The 18,861-nt window shown below is 43.6% G+C and overlaps 1 protein-coding gene across 3 annotated transcripts in view; it reads left to right on the forward strand.

Annotated features, from left to right (window-relative positions):
- The window catches only part of mctp2a (multiple C2 domains, transmembrane 2a), a 32,121-nt gene that overhangs the window by 10,092 nt on the left and 3,168 nt on the right, over positions 1–18,861 (forward strand). For all 3 annotated transcript variants that reach the window (XM_047597080.1, XM_047597079.1, XM_047597081.1), the window contains exons 10-21: positions 302–432; positions 540–726; positions 861–954; positions 1,036–1,138; positions 1,230–1,329; positions 1,432–1,533; positions 1,629–1,703; positions 1,944–2,063; positions 11,633–11,752; positions 12,806–12,847; positions 17,455–17,564; positions 17,663–17,772. In XM_047597080.1, coding sequence (XP_047453036.1) covers positions 302–432; positions 540–726; positions 861–954; positions 1,036–1,138; positions 1,230–1,329; positions 1,432–1,533; positions 1,629–1,703; positions 1,944–2,063; positions 11,633–11,752; positions 12,806–12,847; positions 17,455–17,564; positions 17,663–17,772 — 1,294 coding nt within the window. The remainder of the gene's footprint in view (positions 1–301; positions 433–539; positions 727–860; positions 955–1,035; positions 1,139–1,229; positions 1,330–1,431; positions 1,534–1,628; positions 1,704–1,943; positions 2,064–11,632; positions 11,753–12,805; positions 12,848–17,454; positions 17,565–17,662; positions 17,773–18,861) is intronic.

The following is an 18,861-nucleotide window of genomic DNA, read 5'->3' on the forward strand; positions in this document are numbered from 1 at the left end:
TTTGTTTGTTGAACAAAGCTGATTCTAATTGGAAGCTGTCAGTGTTTACAATCCCAGAGTGGCTACTGAGGTGTGCACATGCGAGCACACACAAATAGATACAGAGGCACACAACACGTACCTCTCTTTCTCCTCTTCTGCCTCGTTCTGGTTGGACTGAATGAAGACTTAATCCACCTGTCATGCAGGAGCTGCTCATCCTGATAATGCATTAAACCTGACATTGTGTCAAAGTGACTGTGTGTGTGTGTGTGTTTCCACGTTGCTGTATGTGCTGAATCTGTGTCTCTACTGCCCTCAGAACCTTTGCATTCAGGCGAATCCCCAGTGGAGAGAGCAGTTTGACTTCAATCATTTTGAAGATAACCAGGAACCACTGCAGGTGGAGGTGTGCTCAAAGAGAGGGAGGAAGTGTGAAGAATCATGGGGCATGTGAGTATTTTGTGGTTGGCAGCGGTAATTTTGCCTCATATCATCTCCTTCACAGAACCAGTTAGCCTTATATGTTTCATTGGAGCGTCATTCGTTTCGTGTCTCAGGTTTGATGTTGACGTATCGAGGCTTCCGCTTAATGAAAAGCAGTACTACACGAATGTGCTGAATCCAGGAAAAGGCAATCTGATGTTTCTGGCCACCCTGAGACCCAGCTGGGGAATCTCCGTCTCTGACATTGAATCTGCTACCTTGTCAAAACCTGATGAGAGAGACACAGTGGTGGAGAGATTTGTATGTCATTTTGTTGTCTTTTATTTTTTGTAAAAAAAATAAATAAATACATAAAGTATATATATATATATATACACACACACACACACACTTATTGTAATAATATTAATAGGTTGTATTTGTATTTTATCCAGAACTTAAAGAATTCTCACAAGTGTGTGGAAGAAGTTGGCTTCCTTCAGGTCAACGTTATAAGGGCAAATGATCTTTCCTCAACAGACCTCAATGGTAATCTGCAAAGCTATTCACTTTCGTGTTTTCTGTTCTCGTGGTCATGGCCTTTTCTTCACGCTGAATAACATTTTGCAGGAAAAAGCAACCCCTTTTGTGTCGTTGAGCTCGGGAACTGCAAACTTCATACCCACACAATCTGCAAGACCCTAAATCCAGAGTGGAACAAAGCCGTTACATTGTGAGGAAAATAATATAACATCTGGTCATTTGTTTTGCTTTGTGTCGTACGTCTTTAATGTAAATAATATTTGTGCAACTCTTATTTACAGCCCAATTAAGGACATTCATGATGTGATAGAGTTGACTGTCCTTGATGAAAATGGAGACAAAACAAACTTTCTGGGGAAGGTGGCCATTCCTTTACTGACTGTAAGTTTGTTTAGTTTCTAAATGTCTTAACTGCTAATATCGATATACACTCTGTAGGTGAACTGTAAAATATAAATATGTTCTATTTTGAAATTCTTAAAGGTTCAGAATGGCCAGCAGGTGTGTCTGCACTTGAAGAAGGAAGACTTGGGAAATACATCTAAAGGAACCATCACACTGGTGATGGAGGTCATCTATAATAAAGTAAAGATCAATCTGAATGTGGTCAAGTTTGTTACTATGGCAATAATATCATGTATCATTTGAACATCATTGATTGTTTTCTTTCTTTGTCCCAGATCAGAGCTGGTATCAAAACATTCCAGCCCAAAGAGGCAAAATTGTCAGAGGAAAGCGTGAAGTTCTCCAAAAAGGTGATCAGCAGATCGTGACACAAAAAAGCTTCCCATTACGGTTCCCTCATATCCCAACTAATCAAGTGGCCATGCGGTCAAGGTTTTGAATTGGTCGTGGCAAAACTAATTAGTTTAATTGACTTAAACTTTAGGAAAAATGGGGGACTGTAAAGCTGATTCTACCTCATTGCAAACTCATAAACATTATGTCCAGTGTCAAATGATACTAACCGGAGTTTGGTTTCAATTTCCCATTAGGTTCTTGCAGAGAATATATATCGGGTTCGAAAAATCAGCACAGCAGTTCTGTACACGTTACAGTACATTAAAAGCTGTGTTCAGTGGGAGAGCACGCAACGGAGTCTAATAGCCTTTCTGGTAAGTCATTGCCTCACGTTAATGAACTCTCTTAAGCCTTGGGGCGAACAAGTTTTGTCCCATTTCACTGCAGCCCAGTTTTAACTCTTTCATTTTATGTGAATTAGCTGCTGAGGAGAATCTTTGGTTCAGTCATTTTCTCTCTCTGCTCGTCTGTTTCCCATGAAAAACAATGGCTGCCTTCTGTACGTATGTGATGGATGTGATTCATCCTATAAATCAAACCCCGCTTGGCTTTCCTTCGGTCCAGATGACATTAGAGTGCATTTGAAGGGATGGGGCTTGGGTGTTTGTACGTCTGACTTCTTAGCAAAGCCTCCTAACCCAAGGGAAGGTGTAAGGAGGATCACAGTCTCATCTTCCTTGGGTGGAGTAGTGACAGTCTACCTCTGAGACTTGAACCCTGTTTAAATGTCTCTGTTTAGCTGATTTTAATGAGGGTATATGATCTTAGGACCTAAGCTTAAATAATCTTAAAGCACCCAGTGAATCCCCCGCAGTACAGGACATGTAATGTCATGATTAAGAGTGTACACTTGCCATGAAAGCCCTGCCAGCGCTGTGTCAGGGTGAGGAAGCGGTCACAGACAGGGTGTGTGAAGAACTCTCCTTTCACCGCCTTTCTTCTGTCTGCTCTGTCTCAGGATGACATGCAATTCATACCTGGTGTATTCTATAAGCCCTTCTCACTGATCCCGAGGTGCAAATCCCCCCAGGCAATGGCCGGGCTCAGTGTATCACAGCCTTTTAGAACAGCACGGCACACAGAAAGACAGGCGGACACGCAGGCAGGAAGACGGAGAACAATGCAGGCAATTGTGTAAGGATAGAGTGGGAGGCAGGCTACTATCTGGGAAAGAAAGTTGGTTCGCACAGAAAGAGGAAGACGGTTCAGTAAGAGTGCGGCCAGATAGCGAGAGACTTGGAGGCAGACGGTCAGGCATGGATACGGGCAGGAGAGCAGGAGGATAGGCAGGCTGACAGGTGACAGGTCAGCGGGATGGGGCCATCTCCTTCCACCTATAATTAGATCCTCCGCGGGCGATGGGAGTGTGCGGTGGTACACTCTAATCTTTCATTTCCACTTCTACTCCACCTGCTGTTTAGGAGTGCAGCGTACAAATTGAGATTTTAGAATGAATGAAAAAGATTCAATATTTTCACCGTGGTTGTCACTGTTACTGTAGCGCGTTGCTTCCCATTTATTTTTTCCCTCTCAGTTGTATCTCATCTGTTCCCTGTCAGCGAAGGTGGTAATTCTTGCGACAATGACTGTAATTGCTTTCCCTTTTTATTTGAAACAACAGGTCTGTTTTGAGACACTGACAAAACCAGCACACCGGTTGATACGCTTAAAAGCAGACAGTAAGAGAGAGCGGCGCGAGCGCGCCTTTGTCTCAGACGAGGTTTGCTTCAAACAGCCGAAGTGTCGGAGGTGCATGGTGAGAATTGCCCAGAGTGAAACTGGCACTGTTCATTCATCACCCACTCATCAGCAGAGTGACAGTTCAGCGGGTGAAAAGTTCTTTTTTTTTTAATGTGATTTATTACATTTTCAGCAAGTAACAAGCACCATGAAACCCATGGCTCACGTGTAAATATTGCTTCCTCTTACTGTCAGCGAGGGGCGAAGGGCGAGGTCTCGACTGACTGTCGTTACAAGCCTTGTGCCATGCCCCTGCCCACTCCGAGGGCGCCCGCCGTACATTCGCTTCTCCTCCTCCAAGTCATCATTTCCAATTAAGTTAGTGTTTGGAGCTGTCTAAAGCAGCATGCCACCATGTGCTTTAATGAAAGCAGCTCCCTCTCCTATCTTTATATCTTTAGGCGGTGGTAATAAGGTAACTGATTCAGACATTGACAGATGGCCTCTGCTTGCCTCTCAGATGTGCATAATTATACCACTAGTGTCTGCTCTTTTCCACAGTGGCAGGCAGCGCAGGGCTTCTCAGGGTATGCCAGTAGGAAGCTCTGCATTGGTGGGTCCAGCTTTAATATACATTACAATACATTATTTATCACGCAGGCAGACCAGTCCTACCCTTTTACACTATATACATCCTGTAATGCATTACCACTGCTGTGGTTTTTACTGGGACTGCGGGATGCTCACGTAGTGCTTTACCAGGAATACTTAGCCATTATATCACTCAGTCCCACAGGCCAGTTCCCTGACCTCCGCACAGCATGCAGTCTGCAATGCTATCCTGTTTATGTAGATTCATGTATGCATTATGAAGTGGTTGTCGGTGTGTGGTGTGTAAGGTATTCAAATTTTGCATGAGGTATCACCGCACCGGTTCACGTTAAGCGGGTGAAAAGAAAAATGTTGGTTTTATGTACATTAAGATGATTTCCACGCCATGAGTGGCAGTTAGAAAACTGCGCCAAGGCTTACTTGGTTTTACGCTACTGCTAAGTGATTCTGTGCGAGAGGAAACCCTGTCAAGAGTGGAAAGACGTTCGGCGTTGTTACCGTGCTCTGAGTGCAGGAGGTGACTTGTTTTGATTGTGCAAACTCACCTGCAGACTCCGTACAGTTTGAAGTTGCCTTCAGTTTTCCGCCAGTGGGTTAGAGTTTTAAAAATGGTCGCTCTAATTAGGTAATGTAATAACAAAACAAAAAAAGAGAAGTCTTTCTCACGCTTTTAAACAAAGTTCTGGCAAATCCTCATAAACATTTTCATCAGTGAATGGAAATACAAACAAAAAATTTAGATTTTTTCCCTCCCTCCTCTTGTTTATGCTACAGTAATGAGCAGAGGATCTGCTCTTCTCAGGAGTTTGACAACAGCATGTTACTTCCTCTGAGAGAGAGAAAAATGTGACAGCTAAAATCTTCATAAAATAAGTGCCTTTAGATGTGCTTTTCACTAAGACTGAGCGAGATGAATGTGCTATACATCAGTAGTGACTGCAGAGGGGTCACCCAGAGTTCTTTGCTGCACTCAAGAGTACCACCTGTAGATGGAGCTACAGCACTGCTAGAAACATGAACGGAGGAGCTGAGGAGATCAGATCAGTTACTTTTCCCAACAGGAACTATTCGTGGGAACAACTTGGAATAAAAATCCTCCGGTCTGTGCATTAGACCATGAGACACAACTTTCTTAAACACACACACAAAAAGAAGAAGATAAAGTAGTAAACGGGCATTTATTAACCAGCCAAATTAATCTGATTCAGAAGTTTAAAGTTGAGAACAATTTTGATTTAGATGAAATGGATGAAAGGTAAAGAAAGAAAAAAGAAAAAAGGATCATTTACACTTGAAAGCTGATTTGGAGCTTTGGTGTCATTTGACCGCTTTAAGTATTTAAGTAGAATTAATATTTTAACATATGAGGTACCTCATCTGTCAGGAGTTAGACTAGAAAGAAACCTGTATACCTAATGTGAGTATTTGAACCGTTTTCTTTTTGACACTGCCAGGTAGCAACTGCTTTAGACATCATTTGACAGCCTGTGAAATGCTGATTGCCTCACATCACACACTGTAAAGATGGCATTTGATGAATGTTTGATGCGGTGCAGCTGTAAACACACTTGGCAGCTGCAACGGGCGCTTTTTTGGGGGGCTGATAGAATCATCGTCCCCCTCAGATGAGGGCAGGACAGGGTCAGATCTGGCTCCAGAGGTCTCGGGAGACCACCTGTGTAGAACCACGGCAGTCAGGGCCATTAACCAGAACACCAGACAGCCCAGATCAAGGCCATAATCAGAGTTGTCATAATTGTTCTTGTTAACACTGTCCCTGAAAACGAGTTGCTTTGTGAGTCTTGGATCTGCTCTTTTGTGGTTTACTGCATTGCAGTGTGGCCGGGCTTTTGTGAGAACAGCAAGAGGACTGTGCACGCCTGTGAATTGTCTCCTTGTTTCTGCTTTACATCTGTTTTCTCTCTGTTTAAAAAAGTTGGAGGCCTTAAAGGAGTGGGTTTCTTCAGTCTCGTGGGGGTTACACGCTCCATCCCCTCGGCTGTGGGAGTTCTCACAGACTGCGCAGTGGGAATGTGTCTAGCGGGGGGAAAAAAATGATGGCAGTGATGGCGATGTGTGCATTCATGGTTTTTTGGTCGAGATCTATTAATTATTAAATGAGAGTCTGTGACTACTTGCAAACTGCTCAGCGCTGCCTCAAGTATTATTATTTAGCTGCCTGCAAATGTCTGCATGTTAGCTGACAGCTCTTGAGGCTGGCTGAGTGCAGCGTGTAACCTTGGAATATGTCACCTTCTTAGTGGGATTAATAAGCTTTCTCTGCTAATATTCACCTCATTAGGGCTGTGAAATTGTTCACATTTTTTGGTTTAGTACCTTTAAAGTTCTCATTGGAGCTCATTGGATTCAAGTTAAACCTACTGTACTCTTCATTACTATTGTTGAAAACAAAATAAAATTAAATGTTAAGTATCGCTAAGTAAAGGCGTCGACCCCTGGGAAGGAGAGATTTTATTTGTGCATGGTGCGTGCTTTGTTGTTTTATATTATGCGTGTTTCCAGCCTAGTAGAAGTATGCTCCGCGCTTGACCCCGCGGTGTGTGCCGTATCATAATGACTGCCTTTAACACACTCGCCACCTTCCCAGTCACAGAGGACACCTTTCTCCATGCAGCTGAGGCGGCGACCTGTCCACCCCTGTGTGCGGCTGTTTCAGGGCCGGTCTTGGCCCCGACGCGTTAACGTGTGTGAGCCGAGCTGACAGGGAGAGAGAGTCCATGCCACACCCCCCACCCTCCTCAGGGGAAAAGGCTCGCATGGCAGATCTGTCACCCAGGAGGTCGCTCAGTGTTAACGCTCCCGACACGGATTAAACACTAGTGGCCAGTGCCGGAGTGCAGGGTCAGTGTAGCCACCACTGACAGGCACCACAGGGCCCCCGCCGACTGCCCCGCTCCAGACTTGCACTGGCGCTACGCTGGCCCTGGCATGTGTCAGACAGGCGCGGAGACAACGGCCAGAGCTGGCCTTCTGAGCAAATGCTAATGCTTCGCCTCGCGCAGCTGCTCTTCCTGAGTGCTTTGATAAAGAGCTATCACTATTGCATTGTGCCGTGCGGGACTACTTACAAGCTGGGCCGTTTTCTTAGAATTTTATGACTGCTAACTTCAATTTTACATAAATAAAACCACCAGTGGTTTGATTTATTTTTATGGAATTTTTCTGAATAATTTCATTATTATATATTTTTTTTTTGCTTGAATTATTGTAAGAAAAAATAACAGTAGCAATTGTAAACAAAGTGGGAGACTAATCCCTAAATTGAATTATGGTAAATAATATTAGTATATTCTTATTTGATTTAAAATCTGAATTGTTATTGCACCACACAGCCGCCACAACTTATTTTCGCCCCGCTGAAGAGGGACATAAGATTTCCGGTTTTATTGCCCTCTCTTTTACCCCCTCTTCATCTCTCTCTCTCTCTCTCCGCCTTCCCCAGTCGATAAGACTCGAGCTGAGCGCATGTGAAATATTTATTCAGCGTTAGCTCAGAGCACTATGGCTGCCCACACACTCTTACCTGCCCCGAAGAGAAATCTTATCTGCGCTTCCTCTGCGCCCGACTCCCCCTGAAAGCCTGTCCCCACACTGGCCCGAGCTCAACACAAATTACATGTCTCATTGCTCTGCATTTACAGCTGCTTTAAAGCCTGCCGCTCCCGTCCCTAACATAAGCCCTCTCATCGCTGTTTCAGTTCGGCTCAAAACAAAAAGGGACCTGCATGAGTTGAGCTGCTCGCCTTTGATTCATTATTTATCAGTTTTTGTCTGTGTGTGTTTGTGTGTGTGCGTGCGTTTTAATTAAGGAAGCAATACAGATTCATTTCACTGACCTTGATTTTCCCCAGAAAAAAAACAATTTGAGTATTCAAGATTTTATAAACATTCCTCTTTTATGTTTATGTCAAATCAGAAACATTTTCTCCATATCTGTGTATCCCACATTTTGCACACGCTCTGATTCCGTCCTGTTTTTTTTTCGGTTCCGCTCTCTCACACAGAGACAGCCACGCACATAGAGACACAAACCCCGCAGCCTATAGTCGGTCTTAAACTCTTTCAGTATATGTTCACGTAATCTGGCATCCGTCCACAGCCCCCATGACTGACCCTCATAATGCTGGCTGGCGCTCTTCTCGCTTTGTTTAGCTTTCCAAGTCGAGTGCAACTGAAGAGAAGTAGTGAAGATAGTGCCAAGATTAAATCTCTGTTTTTGCTTGGTACGTAGTTTAAAAATAAGGGTATTTTTGAAATGTACCATGTTTAAAAAAAAAAAAAAAATAGTGTGGTTTTTTTGTTGTTTTTTTTTGCAGTGAAACAGTAATGATATTATATAGCCGCACGTCCTTTGATATTACACTAATTTGGCTCATGAACAGTATTTTTTTGTGTAACACTGATATGATGCCCGTTGCTATAATGTATATGGGGAAGATTTGGCAGCCTTGCAGTCTGGCAGCATGTCTGCCAGTCAGTAGTTCAGGTTGGTAGATTAAGCCACCCTCTGTTAATCAATTTACAGAACGGTAGAAACTTTTATAGAAGGTGTCTTTGTCCCTTTGTTCCTGCTACGATCCCTTCTCCCTCTCCTGGGAGAGTGTGGGTGGCAGGAGCTGACATGCTTGCTCAGCTTTAAGTTATTTTATTCACACTTTTAATCGCTGAGTGCTTTATTATTAGGTGCTGGATTCTGCTGGCCAGGGGATCTGCATGAGAAGGCGCAGAATGCATTTAGTAGAATCATATTAATGGCACTATAAAACAAATCTGTCAGGCTGTTCTTAACCCTCCTGGCAGAGTCGCTCTGCCCAGGGTTGCCCCCTTCTCCAAGCGCTTACAGGTGGCTAAGGAGAGTGCATCTCCATCATCTACTCCACCGTGTGCTAATAGTTTTATTAATTCATTCTTTTTTTTCTCTCCCTAGGCACCCTGTGCATAATCATACAGCCATTTTTCAGCTAAATGGTGTTTGTCAAGGGAGGGTTCCTACATTAGAGACACTCCTCCCAGATATACATACCAACACTTGCTCAATTACAACTCGCTCGTTATCCAATTCTGCCGTGTGTAAACCAAAATGCTCTTGTATGTCATTAATTATTTCCTATCTGGCCTTTGTTTGTTGCTTTGTGTCCTCTTTGGTTAAATAAATGATCGTTTTACAACCAGTGCAACATTTAGAGTTGACGTGTTGAGAAGTTCAAGGTGTTAGTTGACGTGTGTAATTTGATGAAACATTAGTTGGACTCTGAACTGGAGCCCATCTTTGATGGCAACTTAAAAGTCGATTTTTTTTTTTTTTTTTTTTTTTAAACTAATTTCTGAAACGCTACAATTTGTCCAACATCTCTTTTAATCACTCCACTGCCTGCTAATAAAACATAAACCACTTAGTGGGGAATTAGTTCTGTCTGCACTTTCACTGAAACTCTGCAGAATGTGAGGCGACAAGGGGAAGAAATAGTCCTGCCTCTGCTCATTACTGCGGGATATCTGACGGCAAAATCTCAGTCCGTGCACCTGAGCGAAGGAATCGGAGAGCTTTTCCCAGATGTTTCTCTCCACCGTTTTTTATTAGTGGTAAAATAGCATGTAAATCCCGAACACATGGGTTGACATACCATGAGGGAGGAATTGAGAAGATATTTCTGACAGTTTTGGTTTATACCCTCATTTAAGCACTCAGTTTAGACACAAGGCATTGTATTTCTGTGGGCTTTTATCTTGCCCACTGAGCCAGAACGCGGTGAGCAGAAATTTGCATTAGTGGGCGATTATGAATACCTGTGACAGATTCTCTCTGCCGGCTCCCTGGGCGGAAATGAATTGGCTCCCTCTGTTGACTTGCACAGGAAGACAGAGACCAAGCAATTAGACTTTAGTGGTTAATGTTGCAGCTTTTGCAGGGAGGGCAAGGAGGTTCAACATTCCTGCTGGGCTCATGTCAGTTTCTAGGCACATTCCCCCCCTTTTTCCTTTTCCTTTTTTCACGAGAATACTGGGAATATGACAAGCTACCTGTCCACCAGCTAGCAGAATTCCTCTGGGGTGAGGGGAGCGTTGCTTTAGAATTGCCTCATGGGAACTGGGGTGACAACACATGACGTAAGTTATTCATAACAGAGAGGAGATGTACTGCAGCTATCTCTGCACATCATGCATATTCATTGTTTACCTTTTTTTATCCCTCACCACCTCTAGTTGGTTGCTATATACGTAATTCAAATGAGCTCTTATAAAAAAAATAACTGAAACATATTGTTCATTTTGTTCATTTCCTTGCATCTTGGCCATCCCAGTGCGTTGCCGCGTGTTTTGTCTCTCCCGCTCTTTCCCAGGTTGTGTGGCAGGATAATAAGCAGTACAGTGGTGAAGCCCAGGGCACTCAGGCCACAGTGTTGTCTGCATTACTCATGGTACACGTTTCCCTGGTGGCTGTTTGAACCTAGGCCTGGTGTGGCAGTAGGTAGACTAACCCCCAGAGCAACGCGCACGGACTCCACATGGGTGCTATGACAGGAGCAGTCTGCTGTTTACAGGCCGTCTATGGAGGCCTGAAGGCCTCAGTGCTTCACATCCTGTCTCGGGCTTAACTCGAACATATTGTTCGTACTCTAAGCAGCCTCCAGCTCTTTGAGCCCAGACTGCACCGCGTTTCCATCGTGTGAGTTCAGCATAGCAGGATATTCAATGTTTGTCCCCAAAGTAAGATGAATATAGCCACTATAAATGATGAATTAATTGCAGATTTTTCTTTTTTTTTTTATAAAATATGAGGCGTTGCGCTGGACGTCTGTGATAAAATTAAGTGTACCATATGATGGGTGATGGCTCCTATTCACACTGTAATAGATTTTAAGATTCCACTTGCTGTGGGGGACATTTTTATTTCATCCCTGTCAACCTGCTGGTGCGATCCTCCTCACACATTCCTGATAATTTCAGTTGGAGACAGACTCATTAGGCTGTCACTAAATGGGTTTAAATGCAGCCGCCCAATTAGTGCTCTGCTGTGAAATGCAGTGGGTGTTGTGCAACGTGCTTAGCACCACTTCTTTACAGAATTATGAGGGATTACTCATTCAGTGTGATCCATCTTATTTCTACCAAGGGTCTTGGCTTTTCTCGGTATCATCACCACAGAGGGGGTAAATGTTGCAAATGCTTCTCCAGTTGCCATATGTGCTTCGTCAGACAGCACCGCTTCCTCTGATTCTAAGAGGATTTGATGTGCTAGTTAAGAGACGGCATATCTTGCCTATCCATGTCATACTATCTGTTCAACAGCAAGGCACTCAGCCAGCAATCTGCTATTGGTGAATATATTGCAAATAGGATATTAGAAGATATTAAAAGTTGAATGTCTTATTCCTGTCAAAGCACCACAAGTAAAATCTGTTACCACTGGCTGTTAATCTAAAAGGCTTTGCAGTGATGCACTCCTCATCACGAGATTTAGGACATGGTTAAATCCATTATGTATTTAGTTTTGGGAGTAGGTTCGCTGAGATTTGAAAGCTGTGGCATGATGCGCTTTGCGTAACACTGTCACGTCCTGTCTCCTCAGATCTTCCTTGTGACAGTGTGGAACTGGGAGCTCTTCATGCTGCCCCTCTTCCTGCTCCTTCTCATCGGCTGGAACTACTTCCAGCTCACGAAGGGAAAGGCCAGCTCCAACCAGGACCTGGTGAGTGACGAGGACCCCTGACTGTTCCGTATTTTCGTCCACACGGCTCTGCAGATGCATGCGTTTACAGTGCAAAATTATTCTGTAGAGGATGAAATCTCCTTTCAACACACTGCAAATTGCAGTTTTACACAAAAGTAAATAAGTCTTTCATGCATACTATAACACAGGAGACGTTATATAAAATGTACTCCACGCCAAGCTCAGTTCTGGTTGCGTTCCCCGTGACTTATAGCTGGTTAGACAAGTTTCCATATTGTCTTCCAGTAAAACACTGAGCAGTAAGAAGCTACTCAAATTAAATTACTGTAAATGTACGTGTAGCTTATTGTGATATTGTCTCACCACATTTGGAAAGGCTGCTTTTTCTACAACATCACACCATCCCCTCTCTATCTACTGTTATGGAAATTATGCTTGCCCTACACATGCCTGTGAAGGTTAATGCCGTTCACACTTCTGACTGCCCCCCAATTTCGCTGTGTTGTAAGCCTTCTCGTTGGCCTGCCAGTGGCTAGGCCTGCTCAAACACCCACCCCAAAGCACAATCCCTGGCCCAGTCATTGTGTTCGCGGCTTCAGGCTAAGATGCCGTCTCTGGGCAATGTTAAAGCCCGTGCTCACCCTCATATCCAGTGTGGAGACTCTGTCACCCCTCAGTGACCCTCTGGCTCACAATGACACGACTCTGTACCCAGGCAATGTCACAGCGTGCACCACAGTGGGGTCAGGGATGACTTGATATAAAGTGATCTAGGCAACAACATCCAAATTAAATGTGTTTTTTCTTTCCTCTTTCTGTTTTTCTGTGTGCTTATGTTGTGGAGAAAAGAGATTGCTTTGGTGTGACAGTGCTCTTGTGAGGAAGGCCCTTTTTCACCTCTCCTTTTGTGTGAGGTCACCCCTGTGATGCAGTCTCTATGGAAACAAGCCTCTCCCAATAGGGGTGAATGTACTCAAAGAAAATTTCATTACTAGGTGTTTGTTAAAAATGCTCCAGTGCCCACATGTCCCATTCGTTGGAAATCACCCTGTACCCTTTATTTTCTCTTAGGTGAACATGACCATGGGTGATGACGAAGAGGAAGACGAGAAGGTATTTTATCTTGTCTCTTCCTAACATCTTAAGGGATAATATGTTTTGGTAGAACAAAATTTTTCACAATAAATATAAATATATTTTTCACAATAATTTCTGTGATTATATTTCCCTTTTTCATTCCAAACCAATATTTATTTCTATATAACCTGGGTTAACAGAAACTCATGACGCGTCCACGCTTCTGGTGGGTGCAAACCCGGTTCCGCAAATTGTCGTGCATCTTCTACAAAATGCGCGCTTTCTTCTTAGAAAATGCTCGACCAAAGTGAAACGCCATACGTATTCAAGTCAGTGTTTTAGCAGAGTCAGAATGACAGTTAATTCTCAGATCCTCCTTCTTCTCTAAGAATAGAAATATTTTCATGCATTCCAAATGAGGGTAACATCTATGGAGGAGTTGCAGCATGTAGCTCTTTGTTCTATTCCTCTGGGTGTTCAGTGTCACTCTACGATGCACTCCGCTGAGATGCCGCAACCCTTTCAAAAATCTATAAATCAAATTTAAACATAAGAACAGCTGTTGAAGATATAATCTCTGGCTGTTTTTCGTATCATCATTTCCTAAATGTAATAGTTACTTTGAGAGTGACCTGCTACCAGAACAAATGAACAGTAAGTACAGTAACCCAGTAATAAACTCATACTGTGCTCTGAAAGGTTATCAGTCATCTTCACTTGGCCGCTCGTGAGAAATCATAAATGATTGTGTTTATTATTACATCCCCCTAGAGTCTCTTGAAAAACAAAACAACAGGAAATCTTTAAGTAGCCTGAAAATTATACTTCCCACAGCACATAATATTCAATTATGCTCATCCCACTGTTTTCTATAAAGAAGGAAAAGTTAACAGGGATGTGTATTATTGCTTTATGGCAATGAAGTGTGGAACTAACGCAAAGCCTCCGAGCAATGACCCTTGTGCTGCATGTCTAGGCCCAGGATTCATATCCATAATGCGCTCAATATATTCTGCTGTGATGACCAGGGGCTACGAAAAAGCCAGCTTCTTTTAAAAACACAGGCACATCCACCAAATCCTGTCTGAAAGGATGGGCTAATTCACAGATGAAACTCGCATGATATGTCTTGCGCACACGACGTGGAAAGCCACCCTTTCTGTCACTGCTACGAAACCGGCAAACTGGTGACAGTGACACAGGAATTTGTGAATTTTCCCTCGGCAAGGGTTACCTTCATGCACCGCTTTAATATCGGTGCTGCGCAGGAGGGATTATTATGCGTTTCTTTACCTCGAGACGTTAGCATTTAATAATGGGATGTTTACTTTTTTTAGTTTAAGAAATGGCAGCGGTGTATGAACCTCTCTCTACGCCATGTGTTTGCAAACTCAGCCATCGCCTGTTAAAGCTTTTTGAGCGGTTTTTCTGTGAGCCTTCTAAGCCCTTTTACACTCAGAGGAAATGAAATATCTCCTTTCATTTACTAATTAAGCAGTCACCCATGTTTGTTTTAAGCTGTCAGCTTTAATTTAAAGTGGCTTATTTGAAAGTCTTGTTATGGTCTCGCTGTCACTTGAACGTGATATCATACCGTTAGATCAAGCAGTGTCGCTTTACACACCCTATCAAAGTCTTCTTTAAAAATATTTGGGGTTAAAGAGTGATCAGTGTTAAATTTGATGACTTCAAAGCCTTGCTTTCTTTCCCGTGGTTTCTCCTCTAACATGTGAATAAAGGCTTTTCCCTCTGAGAAGGTTATGATTACCACTCAAATATGTTTTTATCCCCCCTTTTTTTTCCCCCTCGAGGAAGGAAATATGTAAACCTCAGACAGAGCTGCAAGAATGTGAAGGCATGACGTTAAAGAGAGACGAAAGGCAAGGCAGTGTTACAGCAGGATAATACAGAACAGATTCCCAGCCTGTGAACAAATCTGTCCTCAGGGAAGGAGACAGCTTACAAATTATGTGTGGGCAAAGTGACTTCCCTTTGGCCTTAGGTATCAATTGAGCAGATAGACAATATTTAATCATAACATAAAGAAACAGAGAGGCAAAACAAGTCCATAGATCTCCAACAGAAATGAACAGGGAAGATGAAACAGCCCTTTCATTGCCCCCGGCTGGCAGCGCTGGTCTGGGGTTGACTTGCTCACACAGCCTGGCCCAGGGGAGTTGGGGGGTGGAGGAGGGATGGGGGGAGGTGGTGGTGGTTGTGGGGGTGCTAGACTGGGCTGCGGGGTTACTCCATCTCTCACCCAATAGTCCACAGTCACCGCTGGGTCTCCTTGAGCGCACCAGTCAGACACGCTGCCCATGTCATGATCTGTGGCACGCATTGTTAGAGGTACGAAACGTTAGAGCCCCGTCCGCGTGAACTGTTTTTATTTTAGCTCCATCTGAGATAAACTTTTTCATCCAGACGCACCTTTGTCGAAAAAAGTCACTGGGAAAATGTTCAGTCTGAGAATTCAAATTTGGCACAGTTTATTCTAATTAAAATTTATTCTAACTGAGCTCCCTCCCACTCCCCCCCCCCACCCCCACCCCCACCCCCACCCCCACCCTGTTTGATAACGGCCACACGCGTCTGTGAGAATATGTGAGAGATCAAATTGGTTCTCCATTACTGCACCTTAGAAGGAAGCTTTTACAATTTTATCTGAAATGAGAATATGATTTCACACAGGTTTTCTAATCAGTGGACATTTAGGACTCATTTAGTCCATCCCCAGTTTACACATCCAACTCCATTTCAGAAGCTCTTTTATTTATTTTTGCTTTCTCTGCACTCGCGTACATTTCTGAAAAGGGAAATGAACAAAGAATATCATCGCGAGATTAATGCAGGAAGGACTTCAGTTTTGGTCGCTAAGGAGATGGAGGATTTCAGGAATCTTAAAGCAGATGAATAATGATAATGATGAGAGCTCTTCCTCTTGATGCACACTACAGAGTACATCTATTTGTCTGTTTTTCAATATGGTTTCTCTTTTTTTCCCCGTGGGAGCTGTATTTCAGGCTTGAATTACCTTCGCGCGTGTATTTGTGCAGTCAAATAATGCTTCGTACTTTGTAATCCATTTGAATTCTGAATCATGTAATTAGGTCGCTTAAACTGGTTTAAATGGAAATATGAAAAGGAATGCTTAACTGATGAGGCTCCATATCAGAAGAGCTATCATTTTCCTGTGTGGCTCTCTGGGTCCGTCAGGAGCTCACAGACACAGATTGTAATGGCTTTTAGCAGACTCTAGCAGTGTTCCCCCCGCTTTGAAAATAAACTTAGGATAAAGAGCTCAATTAACACCTGACGCGGTGTAAAGGACACAACGTGAAGCTCTGCTCGGCCGCCTGATGCTGTGGAGTGGCGTAAGATGATGCATAAACACAGATAGTCCCTCTTTCCCAGTGATGAGACCATGAGATGTTAATCTCAAAGAAAGCATATTTGTGATAGTTTTCCCTTTTTTGGACAGTGCTGAGCCGTCGGTGTCTGTCCAGATCCAAGCCCAGCGGGGGAGGCTCTGCTAGTGTGGGAATTGCTCTCTTCCTGCGCCTTTCGTGGAGGAGAGTGGGCCCAGCAGTGGGGAGTCTCTCTGTGCTGGCAGACAGCGTGTTCCCAGGGGCTGCCTCGTGAAGCTCTGATAAAGGCATTCTGTCTGGGCCCTGTCAATGCACACAGGCTGCGGCTTCAGCTGACTTGTAACACAAACATATAGACATCCTCAAGCCTCCTGTTAGGGTCCATTAGAGCACCCTCCCCCCCCAACGCACTCGTTCGCCTCCTCTCCGGCTCTCACTCTTCCTCTCCCGCCCTTCTCTCTGTCATCATTCCTGTCATTATTTCCTGCTTTTGATGTGAGGCTTCTCAGCCCTCTTTAGCTTGTGTTGCTCGCGTTAGCTCTAGTCACTCCTCTGCCCCGGAGGGCTTCACAGTTGTCATAATTTCCGAGCTAGATGCGATCACATTTATTTCATTTTGAGACGAACAGTCCAAGCCTTTCTCCGGCCGGCTTTTACGCTTTGCCTCGCTCATTATTACCGCAGCGCCTTAAAACAAATAATGCTTTATGCGCGCCGATGGTTGTTATAAGAATCACGCTTGGAAAACTACGTATCCGACTGGTGTTCCAAACAGCTTGAAGTGTTTTTCTCGTGGAGAGAGAACGCGAGGATGGGTTAGAAAGCCAGACTTGACAGATTTGTAAAAACATGTTCAAACTTGTCGTGTGCAGGCTGCTGGAATGGAATCTCTCCCTAAGTTGTGAGGCCCCTGCACTTCTCGTCTAGGTCGTCTAGTCCGCCTGATTGCGGATGGCCATTTTGTGTACTTTTCATCTACCAGAGAGTCTTGATTGTGCTGCACTTCTGCAACAGCTCTATTGTGTGTGGCGGACAAAAGCTCAAATCTCCCAGCCGTCCACATAACAGCTTCTGAGCGCCGAGTCCGTCTCATCTTCAAAAGCATAGTCTGAAGATGTACAGTGTTTGCTCATTATGGGCCATTCAATAGATAAATCACACATAATAGCACAGCGGAGATAAACTGGTCTTTGTCTACCCCTGCCCGACAATTGACATAGGGTGTAGCTCATCAGCGTCTGTGCATTTTTTTTTCATTTTTTTGTTTCTTTTTAGGAAGCCGCAAAAAAGGGTCTGATGGATAAGATACATATGGTGCAGGAAGTAGTACTGGTTGTCCAGACCGCTTTGGAGGAACTCGCAAACATTGGAGAGAGAGTCAAGAAGTAATTCCACTATTTTTACATTTAACCTGGCATATATATTTATTGTTAACATATTTTAAACATGTATTTCATTTTGATTTTTTTTTTTTTTTTTACAGCATATTCAATTGGTCTGTCCCGTTCTTGTCGTGCTTGGCCGGCTTGGTGCTGTTTGTGGCTGCAACGCTACTATATTTCATCCCTCTGCGATACATTGTGCTGATATGGGGTAAGTTCTATATGTGTGTCAATTTAATTCATAAAAATATAAATAGAATATTACTATTTTTTTTTATTTTGCATTGGTGAATACTCCCACCGTTTCTTGCATGATCCTTCAGTAATATATCCAAAACATCCTAACAAATAAATATAAATCAGGGCAGATATTCAGAAGCACAGCTCTTATTCGGTCTTCCGAACTGCAAAAATCCATGATTTAATGAAGTGCAGTAATTTAAGAACTTCTGCCATCTTTCCACCTCTGCAAATGCACTGAGACCAGGCAGCTGCAGAGGTTCGCTCTACCCAGTGTGGGCTGATGTAGCAGAGCCCAGCAGAGGCATGACCGAGGGTTTGTGTGAAAACAAAGCAGAGGTAGAGTAGCAAGCTGTATATAATACATGATGTCCTTGGGCAGTCTGTAGGCTCCTGGTCTAGCCTCTCATTATCTGCTGCAGTCATACAGAACAGACCGTCATCTCAGTGGTCAGGGAGATATGCTGCCCTTAACAGGCTCTCCTCCTCCAGCTGTAAGCCCACAACCACTGTACTTCCACACTGCCTTCAACACAATCAATACCGAAAAACCACTATATCAAACAAAAAACACACAGTCTGAGACACTCCTCTGCCTCCCCAGTTAACCCCCATCTCTGTGGTTGCGAGGCAAGCCTTTCAAGTTGTTTGCACATATTTAAGTCCTTAGGTTCTTTGTCTGCATGCTGAGGTACAGGCAGTGCAGAGCTGTGAATATAATGGTCCCATTACAGACCCAAGAGATTTTTTTTTTTTTTTCCTCTGGTATGCAGCCATGTACGGAGTAAATTTAGAAGAACAAGAAATGACCAGATTGAAGCGAAACAAAAGTGAGAAAAAGTTGTCATGAGTGTGTGCTTCACAAATTTATGAAGTATTGCTTTGTGTTTGTCTCCGTTGTGCTGGGATGCCTTAAATTAAGTTTGTCTGAAAGGAATCCACCTAAAAAGCATCATACCATGCAGTTACTGAGTACTGGTGGGAGGTCTACGCTGTACCATGATGGTTTACACGACTCTTTTTAACTGTTATTTTCTACCCTGTAAAATGCTATAATACT

This window comes from Mugil cephalus, chromosome 10, assembly GCF_022458985.1.
Source record: "Mugil cephalus isolate CIBA_MC_2020 chromosome 10, CIBA_Mcephalus_1.1, whole genome shotgun sequence".
Taxonomy (NCBI): domain Eukaryota; kingdom Metazoa; phylum Chordata; class Actinopteri; order Mugiliformes; family Mugilidae; genus Mugil; species Mugil cephalus.